The sequence below is a fragment of the Mustelus asterias genome, chromosome 25 (assembly GCF_964213995.1).
Source record: "Mustelus asterias chromosome 25, sMusAst1.hap1.1, whole genome shotgun sequence".
NCBI lineage: Eukaryota > Metazoa > Chordata > Chondrichthyes > Carcharhiniformes > Triakidae > Mustelus > Mustelus asterias.
In genome coordinates, this window is record NC_135825.1 from 36,214,826 (window position 1) to 36,234,568 (window position 19,743).

At 43.5% G+C, this 19,743-nt stretch overlaps 1 protein-coding gene across 5 annotated transcripts in view; it reads right to left on the reverse strand.

The window, feature by feature from the left end:
- Positions 1 to 11,680: 11,680 nt before the first annotated feature.
- Positions 11,681 to 19,743, reverse strand: part of lad1 (ladinin) — a 142,947-nt gene continuing 134,884 nt past the window's right edge. For 2 of the 5 annotated variants that reach the window (XM_078197957.1, XM_078197959.1), the window contains one exon: positions 11,690 to 12,183. In XM_078197957.1, coding sequence (XP_078054083.1) covers positions 12,165 to 12,183 — 19 coding nt within the window. In that variant the 3' untranslated portion in view covers positions 11,690 to 12,164. Of the gene's footprint in view, positions 12,184 to 19,743 lie in introns of all 5 variants that reach the window. The other 3 variants (XM_078197960.1, XM_078197958.1, XM_078197956.1) reach the window with 3 other exon arrangements.

Below are 19,743 nucleotides of genomic sequence, written 5' to 3' on the forward strand. Positions count from 1 at the left end.
TTTCTTGAAGGCCAATTGGGCCTCTGGCGTTAGGGGAAAAGTCGTGGACTTAATAAGCGGACGGGCTTTGTCTGCGTAGTTGGGAACCCACTGCGCATAATAAGAGAAGAAGCCTAGGCATCTTCTCAGTGCTTTTGCACTAGCAGGCAAGGGAAGTTCAGCAAGGGGGCGCATACGGTCTGGATCAGGGCCAATTACCCCGTTTTCCACCACGTATCCTAGGATGGCTAAACGGCGCGTACGAAACACACACTTCTCCCTGTTGTAGGTCAAGTTCAGGCGAGATGCAGTGCGTAAGAAGTTCAGGAGGTTTGTGTTGTGGTCCTGCAGATGGTGACATTATCTAGGTACGGGAAGGTAGCCCGCAGCCCGTTCTGGTCCACCATTCGGTCCATAGCACGCTGGAAGACCGAGACCCCATTGGTGACACCAAAGGGAACCCTGAGAAAATGATACAAGCGACCATCCGCCTCAAAAGCCGTGTATTGTCGGTCCTCTGGGCGAATGGGAAGTTGGTGGTAGGCGGACCTGAGGTCTATGGTGGAGAACACCCGGTACTGCGCAATCTGATTGACCATATCAGATATGCGCGGGAGAGGATACGCATCCAGCTGCGTATATCGGTTAATGGTCTGACTGTAGTCAATGACCATCTGGGGTTTGTTCCCGCTCTTGACCACCACAACCTGTGCTTCCACGGACTAACACTGGGTTGTATGACACCTTCTTTGAGGAGCCGCTGAACCTCAGATCTAATGAAGATCCGATCCTCAGTGCTGTAATGCCTACTTTTAGTCGCGATGGGCTTGCAGCCTGGTACCAGATTCTGAAACAAAGAGGGAGTGGTGATCTTTAGCAGAGGTTGCAGGCAGGGCGTGTTGGGCAATTTGGAGGCTGCTGCTGTTTTCCCACTGCCAGTGAAGGGAGTGGCCCACCGTACTGTAGGATTACGATCCTCAAGTGGACCATGAAGTTTAGTCCGAGAAGTATTGGCGCGCAAAGATACGGCAACACAAGGAGCTTGAAGCGCTCATAAACTGTGCCTTGTACTTTCAAGGTTACCACGCAACTCCCTAGCACGGCATCAGACCGGGACCTTGATGCCATAGAGATTGTCTGTTTGGCAGGTTGAATCTGGAGTCCACACCTCTTCACAGTGTCTGGGTGGATAAAGCTCTCAGTGCTCCCGCTATCAAACAGACAATAAAGCACATGATTGTTTACCTGGATATTCATCATTGAACAATCGAGTCTATGAGGCTTGGCCTGGTCCAGGATGATCGACGCCACCGTTGGTTCATGAACGCCACTGCAGGCAGCTGAAATCGATGCGGAGGACCCCTGCTGGTCGTTCGTGGTCAGTGTCGACCAACATGGCTGCCCCCATGAATCGCACGTGGGTGAGGGTGCCAAACTCCGCGACCCCTGGTGGTCATACTCCTCCGACTCCGTCGACCGTAATGGCGTCGTCCTGGCCTCTCACGTGGACGAACCCGCGACGACTTCGACGATGGTGATGATCCAAGCTCCGAAGAATCGCAGGCCGCACTGCCGTCCCTGGGTTTCGATCGGCACACTTTTGCATAATGCCCTTTTTTACCGCATGCGGTACACAATACCACTTTAGCGGGACACTTTTGCCGGGTATGTTTTGCTCCTCCACAGAAGTAGCACTGCGGGCCGCATGGGGCTGCAGCTGTCGTCTGGCCCGAATGGGAGCACGCCATTACACAGCATTTTGAACCCGAGGGGCGAGGAGGGATTTGCGACTGCTCTTGCCACATTGTCTCCACGTGGTCCTCTGGATATAAGACTAAGCTCTTTGAAGCCGACTCGAGCATCTCTGCTAACTCGATGGCCTGGGTAAGATTAAGGTTACCCTTTTCCAACAGTTTAAGTCGAATGTACGACGATCCGACCCCAAACGCATCTCGGGCGAGGTCGTACATACTCTGCTCAGCCGACACAGCTTTGCAGTCACAGCCCCTGGCTAGCTGTAAGAGCTCATTGGCATAGTCCTCCATCGTTTCGCCCGACTGCCGTCGTCGAGTGGCTAGAAGGTAACGAGCGTGTATCTCGTTAGGTGGTTTTGTATAGCGCTTCTTTAGAAGCTCGAGGGCCTTAGGGTAATTAGTGGCCGCTCGGATTGCGAGGTAGACTGTGTCGCTAACCCTCGCATGGAGGACCCGGAGTCTGTCATCATCTGTAGTGACCGCTGCGGAGGCTGCCAGGTAATCTTCGAAACACTTCAGCCAGTGGTCGAAGGTGTTAGAAGCGCCCACCGCACGTGGATCTAGCATCAGATGTTCTGGCTTGAGAATTTGCTCCATACTCTCTCTTCTTTTTCTTTCTCCGTCGAGAGTTTAATAATAGTAAATAAAATTGATGCACATCAATTTAGACACGAGGCTCGAAGCTCAGTAAATGAAGGCTTTTATTTACTATTAATGAAGCTATCAGAACTTATGTCCACTATCCCAGACTGGAGGGGTCCCGGCCAGAGCAGGGACTCTTATACCTCTCCCAGGAGGCGGAGCCCGACTGGGATGTGCCACAACACTATCATACAAAGGTGTAACAACCCCACCCTAACCCAACAGCAACAATAGCACAATCCAACAGTAACATATGTACATCCTTGTAGTCCTGGCCAGCCCCTGGCTCAGCACTATCCAGTGGGAACCAACGATGGTTCACCACAATGATCTGACTGTAGTCAGAATCTTCCTGCATTTAATCATCCAAATCTATAGGAGTCTGTTAGCTCATTAAACAGACATGATCACCACCACTGCAAAGTTATTCAAAACGCTTTAAAGACACAGGGCAGGATTCTCATGAGTTGGTTCAAAATATCTGTCCTGTCTGGAGACAATACACATCTCTTTAACCTGTGCTTAATGCTCCCTCCACTCACATTGTCTGTACCTTTAAGACTTGATTAGCTGTAAAGACTCACATTCCAATCATTATTCATGTAAATTGCGTTTGTGTCTTTGTGCCCTGTTTGTGATCAGAACTCCCACCCACCTGATGAAGGAACAGCCTGTTCAGAAAGCTAGTGGCTTTTGTTACCAAATAAACCTGTTGGACTTTAACCTGGTGTTGTTAGACCTCTTACTGTGTTTACCCCAGTCCAACACCAGCATCTCCACATCACTGACATCATGGCCAGGCACCTCTGAGGGGGGTCAAAGGGGATTTGTCTAGTTCCCATGTGCCCCTCTGCCACTGCCAGGCTGCAGAGGGAGAATTCCCCCAAGGGTCCTGGGGGTTGGGCGTGCTTGAGATGAGGGCAAGTGATTGACCTTAGCACTATCCCTCAGGATGGGGATCCTGTGGCTGGAATGACCCTTCTAACCCTGCGAAAGGTGTTGTTCAGTTTCAGGGTGGTGAATTCAGACACCAACCTGGGGTAAAATTCTTATTATTGTCTCTGTCCTTGAAAAACATTCAAGTTTCCCTGGTCACTTAAAACTCCATGCTTCCTGGACAGCTGGAAAGATTTCAAATCACCACAGCACTCCATTCAGCAAAAGAGGTTTGCCTTTCCCTGTCTCGGAAGCTGCAGGTGTGAGAAGATCCTTTTCAAGTCCTGTGACTGTCAGAAGACAGCCACTTTCATTAGGTGGGGAATTTCCATCTCTGTATCTGTTCACTCAGCCTCATTGTTTTAATACAGCATTTATTTCAACTCGCTGAGACTTCATAGAAAGCTCTGAGTCTTTGAGATATCTTCAAACCCTCTCAAAACCTTTCTTTCCATTCAATTTCGGACTATTCCTTTGAACTCTTGTTGATTGACAGCTTAATGGTTTTTATTCAACGTACATTCAGTTGTGTTTATTTATCTTTCCCTTCATGCTTGAATGCATCTCAAGTACTCCCCATTGTTTCAAACCCAAATGTTTACATAAAAGAGTAAGTGAAAAGCACAGTAGCTGTGTAGCCAGTGAGCTATTGTCTCATATAAGAAAGGCCAAGCAAGAAAAGTCTTTACTACGATCTGAGGGGAAACGTCACTAACTTCAGGACAGAAGTTTTAAACTCCAGTGAAAAGTGTGTGGCTGCAAGAAGAAATTATTTTTCTTTACCTGTGACAAATGGCTTCAGTTTTATGATGGGTAATAAAGTCAGCAGGATAATGGACAATAGTTATTTTCAAGGGGGAAACTGTAAAAACACATCCATATAGTAATGTCATTCTAATCGATAAAATGAAGCTAGGAGACTGATTTTAAGAGCTAAATTAACTGAAGACAACTGCGTTAAGGTCAGTCAGTCTACGATAAATCAATTTGCATGATGTGCCGATGGTAAATTCCTATATGTAGAACTGCATGTGTTCCAGCCAGTCTCAAAAATTAAAATTGGAGTTTTGGAGAACAAAATCAGAAGAGAAGAGAAGAATGCAGAAGAAGAAAGGAACCTCAAGCTTTAAGCTTGATGAAGTCTAATCCCTCTCTGTAACTGGCCAGCATGAGTGGATAGAGACTCATTTGATGAGTATAATAGTTAAAATCCATGTTTGTATATTTGTTACTGTAGATTTATTGGGGAATAGAAACATTGATTTGTGATAGTGTAAGAGAATCAGTCTTAAAGCAGTCATAGGTATTTAAAGTTTTCCGAATAAAGACATGATTTAATTTAAAGATAAAGTTTTGGGGCACAATCTTACCGGCCGTTCATACCTATTGAAGCGAGGTCAGAGAATTTGGCATCCAGCCAAATCTCTGTTCACTGCAGCAGGATAGGAAAATCCCACCAGCGTGAATGGCTGCAACATTCCAGCCTTTGTGTCAATCAATTAATTGGAGCAAGGGTCTCGGTTTGAAGTTGCCTGCAGCTGCTTGTAACCAAATCCTACCTGGTGCAGATCTCGCTGGGGAGATGGATGAATAGCAGGGGGGAATTGAATTGGGCTTCAAGCCCACCAATCACATGTAAAAGAGGTCAATTTGAATATTTATTGGATTCCTGCCTGATCTGGTTGGGAACCCGATCGGGAGCAGTGTGGAAGGCTGAGAATATCACCAATTCGGCACCAAACATGTTTTTTTTGCCCGAAGCCCGATTCTCCAGGCCAAAGTAATTCCCACCAGGAGCTAGCAGGCCCAGAAAATTCTGGCTACAGGCTGAATGGGCAGGCAATGGCCTAGTGGTATTATCGCTAGACTATTAATCCAGAAACTCAGCTAATGTTCTGGGGACCCAGGTTCAAAAACCTCCACAGCTGATCGTGGAATTTGAATTCAATAAATAAAATCTGGAATTAAGAATCTACTGATGACCATGAAACCATTATCGATTGTTGGAAAAACCCATCTGGTTCACTAATGTCCTTTGGGAAAGGGAATCTGCTGTCCTTACCTGGTGTGGCCTACATGTGACTCCAGAGCCACAACAATGTGGTTGACTCTCAATTGCCTTCGGACAACTAGGGATAGGCAATAAATGCTGGCCAGCCAGTGACACCCATGTCCCAAAAATTAATTTTAAAAAAATTTTGGGATCGCCCTGTCTTGCCATGTGAATGGAAGTCCCACTGCATCTGCCACAACAGAACCCGCTGACCCGAGGCCAGAGAACCTCAGCCACACAATGCTAAAGGGCACAATGACAAAGTCACTGCTTCAATGCTGCCTGATATCATTATAAATTGAAATGATGACAAGTTCAATCAGAAGTCTTCTTCTCATATTGGAATAGATTGGCTTTAAAATGACAAATTAATATGTCTAGAAAACAAATTAGTGCTCTTGTTTGACTCCCCTGTGTTCAAGTCAATGAAAACACTTCACCTTTAAAATAATCTTGTAATAATCTTTGAAGAGGCTCATTTGGAGCAGAATCAAAGAATTGGCCCACCATGTCAGTACCAGCACAGTACAATTGGACTGAATGGCTTAAAAGTAAAGTAAAGTTTATTTATTAGTCACAAGTAAGGCTTTCATTAACATTGCAATGAAGTTACTGTGAAATTCTCTTCGTCGCCACATTCCGGCATCTGTTCGGGTCAATGCACCTAACCAAGGTTTCTGTGTTGTTTCTGTATTGTTTCTGTGTTGTATACTTCACGTCAATATAATGATAGAAGATAAAACCAGGAACAATATTTCCACTCCACATCACTGAAGAGAAAAACACAGCTCCGAGGTGTGAAGTCCTAAACTATACATAAAAAAACCATTTGACATTCATCACTTAATCTCAGAAACAAATTGTAATAAAATGCCATGTTTACATTGTGAGAGGTACCAGCTTCTGAACTCTGAAAGAAAAATACTAACTTTAGCAAACCTACATGCAGAAATTATTTAATTGTTGCAGAGGCAGATGTTGTGTGCTTACTTCTTTCAAGTAAACTGTAAGGGGTGTGTTTTCCTGTTCCGCCCACCACAGGGATCGGAGTGGGTGAGGGGCGGACCATGGAAAGGTCCGATGACCTCAGGTGGGAGTTTCCAGTTTCAGGGCAAATGCGGCCGGACCATCTCGCCCCAGAAGTCTTTATAAAGAACAAGGTTTAAATATTAACAGAAAGCAAACCATTTATTATTAAATGAATCACTTGATTGACAATCTGCATATATACACATATAGGGGAGACCGAGCTGCATGTGCAGCTGACACCTTTGTATTTGCATAATATCAAATAGACAAATAATAAAAACAGGCTTTAGAAGTATAATTAAATCAGATGTTGCTGCAAATCTAGGAGGAGGAAATAGCTTTTGCAGATTCTAACTCATCATTATTTGACACTCGAGTGGTGGTCTCTCAGAGAGGGTACAAGGATAGCCAGAGTCAAAAATAAATGGTGCTCTCCTGAGACTGGGGTCAAAACCAGTCAGTGATGAATTGTTAACTAGTATTTAACCTTTGATATAAGTTTTCTGTTGTGCTGGATAATGAAGTAGGGTGCAAACAGTGGAAAATTTCCCACTTCCAACCTTAATTTAACTTTTTGACAATCACTAAATGGAATATTCCTAACTCAGTAGGTCTTGAACCTTTTACATTCTTGGATACTTAAGCAGGACAAGCAACTCTGAAGACCACACATTGAGAACTATTGACCGAAGGCATATTCTAGTCCTTTGCAGTTTTCATGGAGTCAGGCCAGGCTTTCAAAGAGTCAAGACTCATTGAGAACTATTGACTTAAGGCATGTTCTAGTCCTCCAACAGTTTTCATGGAGTCAGGCCAGGCTTTCAAAGAGTCATATTACAACTGGGCTGAGTCCCTCATGCAACATGACGGGCCTTTGAAACAGCCCAACTCATCACACGGCAGCCCCTGTGGCTGCCTCCGAACTCATTCTCAAGTCGACTGGCCCAGCTGCAGCCTATTTCATATCTTGGCCAATATCTGGCCAGTCTGTTCAAATTTTAACAAAGACCGTGCAAGTGAGTATAATGTTGAAGACTATTTTGTACTCATATCTACTTTCCACTATACTGTGGATGAGAACTCTTCTCTCTATGGAACTTAATGTTCATAAAAGTTATGAAACTGGGAAGAAAATTTGGTGATTCTTTTAAATTTTAAATGCAAGTGAAGTCAGGATAGCCTTGGATTGATCTTTTTCTAAAGGAAACAACAACCCAGATTTTCCAATGCTGGTTTCCCATTATAACAGCCTACATTAGTCAGCTGGCAACAGAAAAATGGCCAGGTCTTCTATTTCAGCAGGGCTGGACATACTATGCACCATGGTTTAGTTTCTGGAGATTGGAGGTGAGGTGTGCCAATAATATTAATTGGAACCAGGGAAGGTCTATTCACCATTCCTCAATGTTCAAACATTAACCATTTCTAAAAAGATATTTTTTTCTAATTGACACCCAGCATTGCTAGAGAAAAAAGTTGGTGCAGTCTCTAAATAACACAGGAAAGTCAATTTTCTTTCAATATTTCTATCACTTTTTGATCAGCACCCATGTGTACATTGTACCAATTTTCTCTCTAAATTGTGTGGCTGGATCTCCAATATTCCCATAAATGCCACTTACAAATCAACCCGTTTAAGCTACTGCATTTACAAAACCAAACAAAAAATGTAAAGGGCCAGGCCCATAAACAAATTTCCCGCATACCACAAACAAAAATTTAGAGAGTTTCTTGCACCTCACTTGGGTTTGTTTTCCATCGCCTTCAATCGCTTCACCAATGATTGCACAATATTCAGCACCATTCACGACTCCTCAGATACTGAAGCAGTCCATGTTCAAATGCAACAAGATCTGAACAATATCCAGGCTTGGGCTGACAAGTAGCAAGTATCTTTCGTGCCACACAAATGCCAGGCAATGACCATCACCAATAAGAGACATGCTAACCAACGCCTCTTGACATTCAATGGTGTTACCATTACTGAATCCCTCGCTGTCAACATCCTTTGGGCTACCATTGACCAGAAACTCAACTGCACTCACCACATTAACACAGTGGCTACAAGAGCAGGTCAGAGCCTAGGAATACTGTGGCGAGTAACTCACTTCCTGATTCCCCAAAGCCTATCCACCATCTACAAGACACAAGTTAGGAGTGTGATGGAATACCCCCCACTTGCCTGAATGTGTGCAGCTCCAACAACCTCAAGAAGCCTGACACCATCAGGACAAAGCAGCCTGCTTGATTGGCACCACATCTACAAACATCCATTACCTCCATCACCAACGCTCAGTAGCAGCAGTGTGTACTATCTACAAGATGCACTGCAGCAATTCACCAAAGATCCTTAGACAGCACCTTCCAAACCCACGACCACTTCCATCTGGATGGACAAGGGCAGCAGATACGTGGGAAAACCACCACCTGCAAGTTCCCCTCCAAGCCACTCACCATCCTGACTTGGAAATACATTGCCATTCCTTCGCAGCCAGTGGGTCAAAAATTCCCTCCCTAATGGCATTATGGGTCAACCCACAGCACATGGACTGCAGCGATTGAAGGAGGACACCTTCTCAAGGGCAACTAGGGGTGGGCAATAAATCAGGCCAGTCAGCGATGCCACGTCCCATAAATGAATACAAAAATATAGCTTCACCCACAACGTTCCCACAAGAAGTCACCTAATATGAAAAGTTTGTCAAGCAATTGTGAAGTTAGTGAGGTTGCATTCTGTTAATATGTGCATGATTGTAAAGTCATAAAAGATCAATCTTGAAGACAAATCGATTCTGAAAAATAGTCAAAACATTAATAAATAACATTTTGGATAGTGCCTATGACCAGGAAGGGACCACAGTATACTCTTTCCTGCTTCTGGGAATTGAATAAGGCAACCGTGTTTCTTATAATTAACTAGATTTTAGTAGAATGTAATTACTACATAATTAAAATGTCCATTCTGTGAGACAAGGCTAAATTTAGCTTCAAGAGAACTGTGGAATAATTACTCGGGATATGTTGGAATTCTTCAGAGAACAGTCATCATGAAGAAGAGAGAACAGCTGCCTTTATTTTTGGCAGCAGCTCCCATTCTTTTTGATATCACCTTTCAAAACAACTCAATTGTGTCTCTTCACGAAGGAAAAGCAGCCTTTGTTAATGCAGGAGAGGAAGGAATGGATTCTACATTGAGTCACATCCACTGCATCAAAGCCAACCATTAGTGCCAGAGCGACAAAAGATCAGACCTTAAAAGGAACTAAACATTGCACGAGGACCGGGATCTTTCATGTGATTGTGTTTTTCTGCCCTCATAAAGATGAGAAATTGCAGTGTTATAGAGTCATCGGGCGGGCTTTCCAGCTGCGCTCGGCCTAAAACTGGAAAATCCTGCCCGAGGTTAATGGACCTTTTTGTGGTTCCCCACCCACCCCAGACACCACGGGAATCATAGCAGGAAAATTCCCCCATAGAGTCATACAGTGCAGAAAGGTCCCTTTGGCCCATTGGGTATGCACCGACAATATCTATCACTAAAGGCGCATTAATCCCATTTTCCTGCACTTGTCTCATATCGTTGAATGTTATGATATTTTAAGTGCTCATCCAAATGTTTTTAAAGGTTTTACCTGCCCAGGCAGTACATTCCAGATTCCCACCACCCTCTGAGTGAAAATGTTTTCTCAAATCCCCTTTGAATTTCCTGCCCCTTACCCTAAAACTATGCCCCCTCATAATTGACCCCTCAACCAAGGCTGCTCCCTACTCACCCTGTCCATATCCCTCATAATCTTATACACCTCAATCATGTCTCCTCCTCAGCCTTCTCCGCTCTAAAGAAAACAATCTAAGCCTAGTGGTGGGGAATGGAACTATTTCCATCTCTGACAACCAAAGTTGGTATAATGTGTTCTCAGATCATGTATAGCCGAGTTGTTTGGACAGCAAAGTTCTTGCAACTTAGCCTCAATATTTTCTTCTGCCCAAACCACTTAAGAATGCCCCGACTAACAAATAAATATTGGGTGTCATAAGCACCAAAACTCCAGTATTTTGACAAAGTGCTCATAAAATGGATATAAATAAATTTGTTTCAGCTCAAATGGAATATAAAACGGCAAAGAAAAATGAGACAAGTTTACCTTGGATTATAATTATGTTGCCTATAGAGAAAAAGAATTGGCGCATCTGCAGGATGTCAAAAGTGCTTCAGAGCCATGGAGTTACTTTTGAAACAAAGAGATATTCATTCGTTAATTTGCTTTGCTTTGGAGAATAAACATTGGTCAGGAAAATTAAGAGAAACGTTCCCGTTCTTTGAATGGTGCCATTGTATCTTTTATGTCCGCTTGAATAGGCAACAGAACCCCAGCTCATCATTTTGTTCAATAGATTGCACCTCTGACAGTGCGGCAGTCCTTCAGCATTATGTTCTAATTTCAGCCTGACATAAATTGACTGTATTCAAGTGGAACCTGAACCCACAACCTTCTTACTCAGAGGCAAGAATGGCAAAACTGAACTATATTGTAGTGAATATATCGAAGGCCCATTTTTTCCATTGTTTGATTAATGTCTTCTTCAACCCATAATGCTCAAAATAATTGGAATTAACCTCACTGACTCTTGATGGTTTACACATGATTCTATCACTGTTATTATACCGATAATTGCAAAGACCAGGCTATTTAGTTCATTTAGCCTTTTGCTTATTGCTAACTATGTTCTGGTAATATCTTGCCTTTTCCCAATAATGCACAGCTTACCAATTAAGATTGCAAGTTTACTTGTGTGGAAATTGTGGATAGAAATACACTCATACAGTGGTGTATTGAAGTGCAGTGTGCCACTCAGGGTCAGAAGTATCACCTTTCTGAAGCGAGGCAGATTCAACCAAACTCAATTGAGCATGTGTCCCTCAGCAAACTAATGGCCATATGCCTACCGATGAACATAAAACCAAACACTATGTTAAAAATTCCTAGTGCTGAGCAGTATTTAAGCATTTTTATGATCTATGCAGATTAACTATTGGGTGCTATGGAACTCAAGGGCTGAATTCAAAGAGTACTTGTAGCTATTAAAGTTTATTTATTAGTCACAAGTAGGCTTACACTAACACTGCAATGAAGTTACTGTGAAAATGCCCTCAGGCTCCTAAGGGAATATTTGTTACTTACTGCACTATTCGTAAAGACTTTGGTTACACCCAAATAGTTCATGACTACAGTTATGTGAATGACACCATCTAATGTTTTAAAATTTGAAACAGGTAACTTATTCTGAAAATTTGCATTAAATAATTTGGTTTAGTGCAACTTTTTTTATTAACAAAATACCATACTTTACAAAACAAATAAACCACAATCCAACACATTAAATTGAAAACCTGTTCACATTTTAAACATTTATTTTGCAGAAAATAACTGAAATAGAGTGAATATGGTATTTAATTCTCGAACATAAAAAAGTGCAAAATTTAAAGCAACTTATCTTACAAAGTTTTGAACCTGATTTATTCCCTTGCTGGTATTTGTTTAAATTGAAACTCATTTTTAATCACCTCAGAAGCTTTATTTTTCCTGTTGTCCACTGTTTTGAAAGCAATTAAATCCCCTTTATTATAACATTATTGTATTTACTGTAAAATCACTCCTATTGGAGAGCTAGCTTGATCATGCTTAGGTAAAATATTAACAATTTTCAAAAGTTAAGAAAAAATAATTACAACATTCTGAAATCAGTTTGGTGCAGAATTGTCTCCATTTTCATTTTGACACGTTACTCCTGGCAACAAAAGAAAAATAAAAATGTCAAAACATTGAAACAATTGTCTTGAAAGTTTTAAAATGAAGACTGAAAGCTTTCAATTTCTAGTGAATCAAAATTGAAAATTGTCTCTTTAAAAACATTGCGTTCACCGTTTCACTGTATGGTCACATTAATTAGGGTGATTTCCTCTATTCATTAAATATGGCATCATGAACTAATGTGGGAAGATGTCTTTGATTTAACATTTCTAGTGAGATTTGATTTAGAAACATAGAAAAACTACAGCACAAACAGGCCCTTTGGCCCACAAGTTGTGCCGAACACGTCCCTACCTTCTAGACCTACCTATTTGATTTACTATTGACACGTATTGGGATATAATGAAAAGTATTGTTTCTTGCGCGCTATGCAGACAAAACATACCATCCATAGAGTACATAGGGGAGAAGGAAAAGAGAGGGTGCGGAATGTGGTGTTACAATCACAGCTAGGGTGTAGGGAAAGGTCAGCTTAATATTTGGCAGGTCCATTCAAATATTTGATGGCAGCAGGGAAGAATCTATTCTAGAGTCGATTAGTGTATGATCTCAGACTTCTGTATCTTTTTCCTGATGGAAGAAAGTGGAAGAGAACATGTCCGGGGTGCATGGGATCCTTGATTATGCTGGCTGCTTTTCTGAGGCAGTGGGAAGCAATGGACTACAGTCAACTTGAATGTAATAACATCCTACTGGCAATACTGACTGGAAGAAATCACACATCTGTCCGTGATGTGCTCCTGTTAATGCCCCTGTGAGGCATTGGAACTTTTTTTTAAAACTACACTGATGACACCATGGAAATGCAATTTGTTGTCGTTGATGTTGTCACCCAATGGTAGAATAAGCAATGTAAGAAGTTTAACAACACCAGGTTAAAGTCCAACAGGTTTATTTGGTAGCAAAAGCCACACAAGCTTTCGGAGCTCCAAGCCCCTTCTTCAGGTGAGTGGGAATTCTGTTCACAAACAGGGCGTATAAAGGCACAGACTCAATTTACATGAATAATGGTTGGAATGCGAATACTTACAGCTAATCAAGTCTTTAAGATACAAACAACGTGAGTGGAGAGAGCATCAAGACAGGCTAAAAAGATGTGTATTGTCTCCAGACAGGACAGCCAGTGAAACTCTGCAGGTCCAGGCAAGCTGTGGGGCCTGTTTGTGAACAGAATTCCCACTCACCTGAAGAAGGGGCTTGGAGCTCCGAAAGCTTGTGTGGCTCTTGCTACCAAATAATCCTGTTGGACTTTAACCTGGTGTTGTTAAACTTCTTACTGTGTTTACCCCAGTCCAACGCCGGCATCTCCACATCATGACAATAAGCAATGCCAGCAGTGCTTTAGTACGAAGCTACATTTCATTGATCGTGGAGACTTGGATCTTATCCTGCATCCGATTTGAGTGCTTGGAGATGTCGGAGAGAAACACCCTGATTGTGCAACAGCTCATCAAGATCTCATGCTTCATGTAAATTTGAGGGCATGACAATGGAAATGTGGCTTCAGTGACTAAGCAATACTCCTGATGTTAAGTACCTATTTTGAAGGTCTTTTCAGGGGAGGCCTGCCTTAAAATTACACATTTTGCTCCCGGATAGCTCACTTCTTGTAATAAAGCAGCTTTTTGTTTCTGTCCTAGCAGTTGGTTTCTAGCAACCTACTCTTTAAAGGCAGAATTGAAGTTCTTCACCGTTATAAAATAAAAATAAAGAAGTGTCAAGGCAACCGGCAGACCTTTACAATTGACAGGTGCCCAACATTCCGGCCCCCACCCCTTAGTCTACTAGCATATCATGTACTGAGCACGGTGGGGGCGGGGGGGGGGGGGGGGGGGGGTGGGTAACCACAGAAATACGTAAATGAGCTGATCCAATTTTAATGCACAAGGTTATCTGGTGATAGTTCAATTGTCACAATAGGGATGAGAGGAAATTTGACCTGTACAGGTTCTTATCTGCGGCTTTTTAAAAAGTATCATGTCATTGATATGAGTTATTGAACAATGTAATTGAGGAATATCAAAAAGGAAGCACAAGTAAAATATCCTATCAGATTACTATCAAGTGAAACAAGATTTTCCACCAGGACATTAATACGTTCTTGTAATATATGCTCCTGCCAGTTAGAGGTTGAACTTAGAGTCATAGAATCATAGAGGTTTACAGCATGGAAACAGGCCCTTCGGCTCAATTTGTCCATGCTGCCCCTTTTTTTAAAACCCCCACGGTAGTCCCAATTGCCCGCATTTGGCCCATATCTCTCTGTACCCATCTTACCCATGTAATTGTCTAAATGCTTTTTAAAAGTCAAAAATTATACCCGCCTCTACTACTACCTCTGGCAGCTTGTTCCAGACACTCACCACCATCTGTGAGAAAAAATTGCCCCTCTGGACACTTTTGTATCTCTCCCCTCTCACCTTAAACCTATGCCCTCTAGTTTTACACTCCCCTACCTTTGGGAAAAGATATTGACTTTCTAGCTGATCTATGACCCTCATTATATTATAGGGCTCTATGAACAAAGAACAAAGAACAATACAGCACAGGAACAGGCCCTTCGGCCCTCCAAGCCCGCGTCGCTCCCTGGTCCAATCTAGACCATTCTTTTGTATCCCTCCATCCCACTCCGTTCATGTGGCTATCTAGATAAGTCTTAAATGTTCCCAGTGTGTGCACCTCCACCACCTTGCCCAGCAGCGCATTCCAGGCCCCCACCACCCTCTGTGTAAAATACGTCCTTCTGATATCCGTGTTAAACCTCCCCCCCCCTCACCTTGAACCTATGACCCCTCGTGAACGTAACCACCGACCTGGGAAAAAGCTTCCCACCGTTCACCCTATCTATGCCTTTCATAATTTTATACACCTCTATTAGGTCTCCCCTCATCCTCCGTCTTTCCAGTGAGAACAACCCCAGTTTACCCAATCTCTCCTCATAACTAAGCCCCTCCATACCAGGCAACATCCTGGTAAACCTCCTCTGCACTCTCTCTAAAGCCTCCACGTCCTTCTGGTAGTGTGGCAACCAGAACTGGACGCAGTATTCCAAATGCGGTCGAACCAACGTTCTATACAACTGCAACATCAGACCCCAACTTTTATACTCTATGCCCCGTCTTATAAAGGCAAGCATGCCATATGCCTTATTCACTACCTTCTCCACCTGTGACATCACTTCCAAGGATCTGTGGACTTGCACACCCAGGTCTCTCTGCGTAGCTACACCCTTTATGGTTCTGCCATTTATCGTATAGCTGCCCCCTACGTTAGTTCTACCAAAATGCATCACTTTGCATTTATCTGGATTGAACTCCATCTGCCATTTCTTTGCCCAAATTTCCAGCCTATCTATATCCTTATGTAGCCTCTGACAATGTTCCTCACTATCTGTCGTCCGCAAACTTACTGATCACCCCAGTTACACCTTCTTCCAGATCGTTTATATAAATCACAAACAGCAGAGGTCCCAATACAGAGCCCTGCGGAACACCACTAGTCACAGGCATCCAACTGGAAAAAGGCCCTTCCACTACCACCCTCTGTCTTCTGTGACCAAGCCAGTTCTCCACCCATCTAGCCACCTCCCCCTTTATCCCATGAGATCCAACCTTTTGCACCAACCTACCATGAGGGACTTTGTCAAACGCTTTACTAAAGTCCATATAGACGACATCCACGGCCCTTCCCTCGTCAACCATTCTAGTCACTTCTTCAAAAAGCTCCACCAGGTTAGTGAGGCATGACTTCCCTCTCACAAAGCCATGCTGACTATCGTCAATGAGTTTATTCCTTTCTAAATGCGCATACATCCTATCTCTAAGAATCCTCTCCAACAACTTCCCTACCACGGACATCAAGCTCACCGGCCTATAATTTCCCGGGTTATCCTTCCTACCCTTCTTAAATAATGGGACCACATTAGCTATCTTCCAATCCTCTGGGATCTCACCTGTGTCACCTCTCAGCCTTCTATGCTCCAGAGAATAAAGTCCCAGTCTTTGCAGCCTCTCCTTACAACTCAAACCATCAAGTCCCGGTAGCATCCTAGTAAATCTCTTCTGCATTCTTTCTATAATAGGGTGACCAGAACTGTACATCACTATTTTTGTCCCCAAGTTCCCAAGCATCCATGCTTTTCTCAACAGTAAATACTGATGAGAAATATTCATTTAGGATCTCACCCACCTCTTGTGGATCCACACATAGATGACCTTGTTGATCCTAGTTACTCTCCCTAGTTACTCTTTTGGCTTTTATGTATTTGTAGACACTCTTTGGATTCTCCTTTGCCTTATCTGCCAAAACAATCTCGTGTCCCCTTTTTGCCCTCCTGATTTCTCTCTCAACTCTACTCCTACACCCTCGATACTCTTCAAGGGATTCAAAGAGAACAATGAACAAAGAAAATTACAGCACAGGAACAGGCCCTTCAGCCCTCCAAGCCTGCACTGACCATGCTGCCCGACTTAACTAAAATTTGCGACCCTTCCAGGGACCATATCCCTCTATTCCCATCCTATTCATGTATTTGTCAAGATGCCCCTTAAAAGTCACTATCGTATCTGCTTCCACTACCTCCCCCGGCAACGGGTTCCAGGCATCCACCACCTCTGTGTAAAAAATCTGCCTCGTACATCTCCTTTAAACCTTGCCCCTCGCACCTTAAAGCTGTGCCCCCTAGGAATTGACCCTTCCACCTGGGAAAAAGTTTCTGACTATCCACTGTGGTGATATAAACAGGGCCTCGTTTTAAGGCTGATAAAATTGGATATCCTGAATTAAAGAATTGGGCATATTAAAATCAAACACAGTCAAACCAAAGGCATGCCAATTGTACAAATACACAAACATGCCTGGACCTGACCCATCAACCACCTATCAAAAGTCGTTACACTCTACTGATACTTAGCAGGAGATCATTGCACCTCATTGAAATGCACCGGCCTATTGTTAGAAGGCCAGATCGGGCCAGACTTTCCGTCACCGAAAGTTCCTGCAGTTACATGTAAGCAACAGCATGGAGATGGGGCACCTGGGGGCGGACCCTGGTGTCCTGTCAAGCAGACATCAAGAAACCCACTGGGTATTGGAACCCTCTCTTGGGACCTCATTGGCCGGAAGCCAGAGAAGTTTCTGGAAAGGCAAGCAGGCTGGGGGATAAAGGGACACACTTTCAGACACACAGCAGCGAAGACTCGACAGGGGGGACGACCTTGACATTCAGAAGACTGACCAGAGAAGGAAGGAAGGAGACTCACCTTCGTGACGATGGACCAGAGAGACTCAGAGAATCAAGCCTGCAGTTTAACCAAACCATCTTGTCGGTAGTATACTTGAATCTGGGGTATCCTCTTGTTTTATGTGGGTAATTTAAGGGTTAATAGTGTTGTTATTAATAAACTTGTTGAACCTTTACTTGTGTTTGTCCTTTGTTCATCTTGCAAATAAGGGCACCGGGGTAAAACCTTGTAGTAAGCAAACTGGTCGAAAGTATCTGAGAATTAACAGGTACAACACCACTCTGTCCATGCCTCTCATAATCTTGTAGACTTCTATCAGGTCGCCCCTCAACCTCAGTCGCTTCAGTGAGAACAAACCAAGTTTCTCCAACCTCTCCTCATAGCTAATGCCCTCCATACCAGGCAACATCCTGGTAAAACTTTTCTGTACCCCCTCTAAAGCCTTCCTGTAGTGTGGTGACCAGAATTGAACACTATATTCCAAGTGCGGCCCAACTGAGGTTCTATAAAGCTCCAACATGACTTGCCAATTTTTGAACTCAATGCCCTGGCCGATTAAGGCAAGCATGCTGCATGCCTTCTTGACTACCTTCTCTACCTGCGTTGCCACTTTCAGTGACCTGTGTACGTACACACAGATCGCTTTGCCTATCAATACTCTTAAGGGTTCTGCCATTTACTGTATATTTCCTATCTGTGTTAGACCTTCCAAAATGCATTACCTCACATTTGTCCGAATTAAACTCCATGTGCCATCTTTCCGCCCAAGTCTCCAATCGATCTATATCCTACTATTTCCTCTGATGGTCCTCATCGCTATCCACAAATCCACCAAACTTTGTGTCGTCTGCAAACTTACTAATCAATCCAGTTATATTTTCCTCCAAATCATTTATATATATTACAAACAGCAAAGGTCCCAGCACTGATCCCTGAGGAACACCACTTGTCACAGCCCTCCATACAGAAACACACCCTTCCACTGCTACCCTCTGTCTTCTTTGACTGAGCCAGCTTTGTATTCACCTTGCCAGCTCACCTCTGATCCCATGCGACTTCACCTTCTGCACTAGCCTGCCATGAGGGACCTTGTCAAAGGCCTTACTGAAGTCCATGTAGACAACATCCACTGCCCCACCCTCATCAATCATCTTCGTCACTTCCTCAAAAAACTCGATCAAGTTTATGAGACACGACCCTTCACTAATACGTCCACTTATTTCCAAGTGGGAATAAATCCTGTCTTGAAGAATCCTCTCCAATAATGTCCCTACCACTGATGTAAGGCTCACTGGCCTGTAATTACCTGGATTACCCTTGCCACCCTTCTTAAACAAAGGAACAACATTGGCTATTCTCCAATCCTCTGGGACCTCCCCTGTAAGAGTTTTAACAACACCAGGTCAAACTGCCGACCTCCCCTGTGGCCAGTGAGGATACAAAGATTTCTCTCAAGGCCCCGGCAATTTCCTCTCTTGCCTCTCTCAGTATTCTGGGGTGTATCCCATCAGGCCCTGTGGACTTGTCTACCTTAATGTTTCTCATGAACCACAATACCTCCTCCTTTATGATCTCAACATGACTCAAACTATCTACAGATCCTTTCCCAGACTCCTCATCCACCAAGTCCTTCTCTTTGGTGAATACTGATGCAAAATACTCATTTAATACCTCGCCCATTTCCTCTGGCTCCACGCATAGATTCCCTCCCTTGTCCTTGAATGGGCCAACCCTCTCCCTGGCTACCCTCTTGCTCTTTATATATGTATAAAAAGTCTTGGGATTTTCCTTAATCCTGCTGGCCAATGCTTTTTCGTGACCTCTTTTAGCCCTCCTTACTCCTTGCTTAAGTTTCTTTCTACTTTCCTTGTATTCCACACTTGCTTTGTGCATTCCCAGCCTCCCAGCTTTGACAAATGCTTCCTTTTTCTCTTTGACAAGGCTCACAATATCTCCTGTTATCCAAGGTTCCCAAAACTTGCCATGCTTGTCCTTCATCCCAACAGGAATGTGCCGGTCCTGAATCCCTATCAACTTACACTTGAAAACCTCCCACATGCCAGATGTTGATTTGCCCTCAGACATCTGTCCCCAATCTACATTCTTCAGTTCCAGCCTAATATTGTTGTAATTAGCCTTCCCCCAATTTTACACCTTAACTTGAGGACTACACTTATCTTTATCCATCAGTCCCTTAAAGCTTACTGAATTGTGGTCACTGTTCCTGAACTGCTCCCCTACTGAAACATTGACCACCTGGCCGGGCACATTCCCCAATACCAGGTCCAATATGG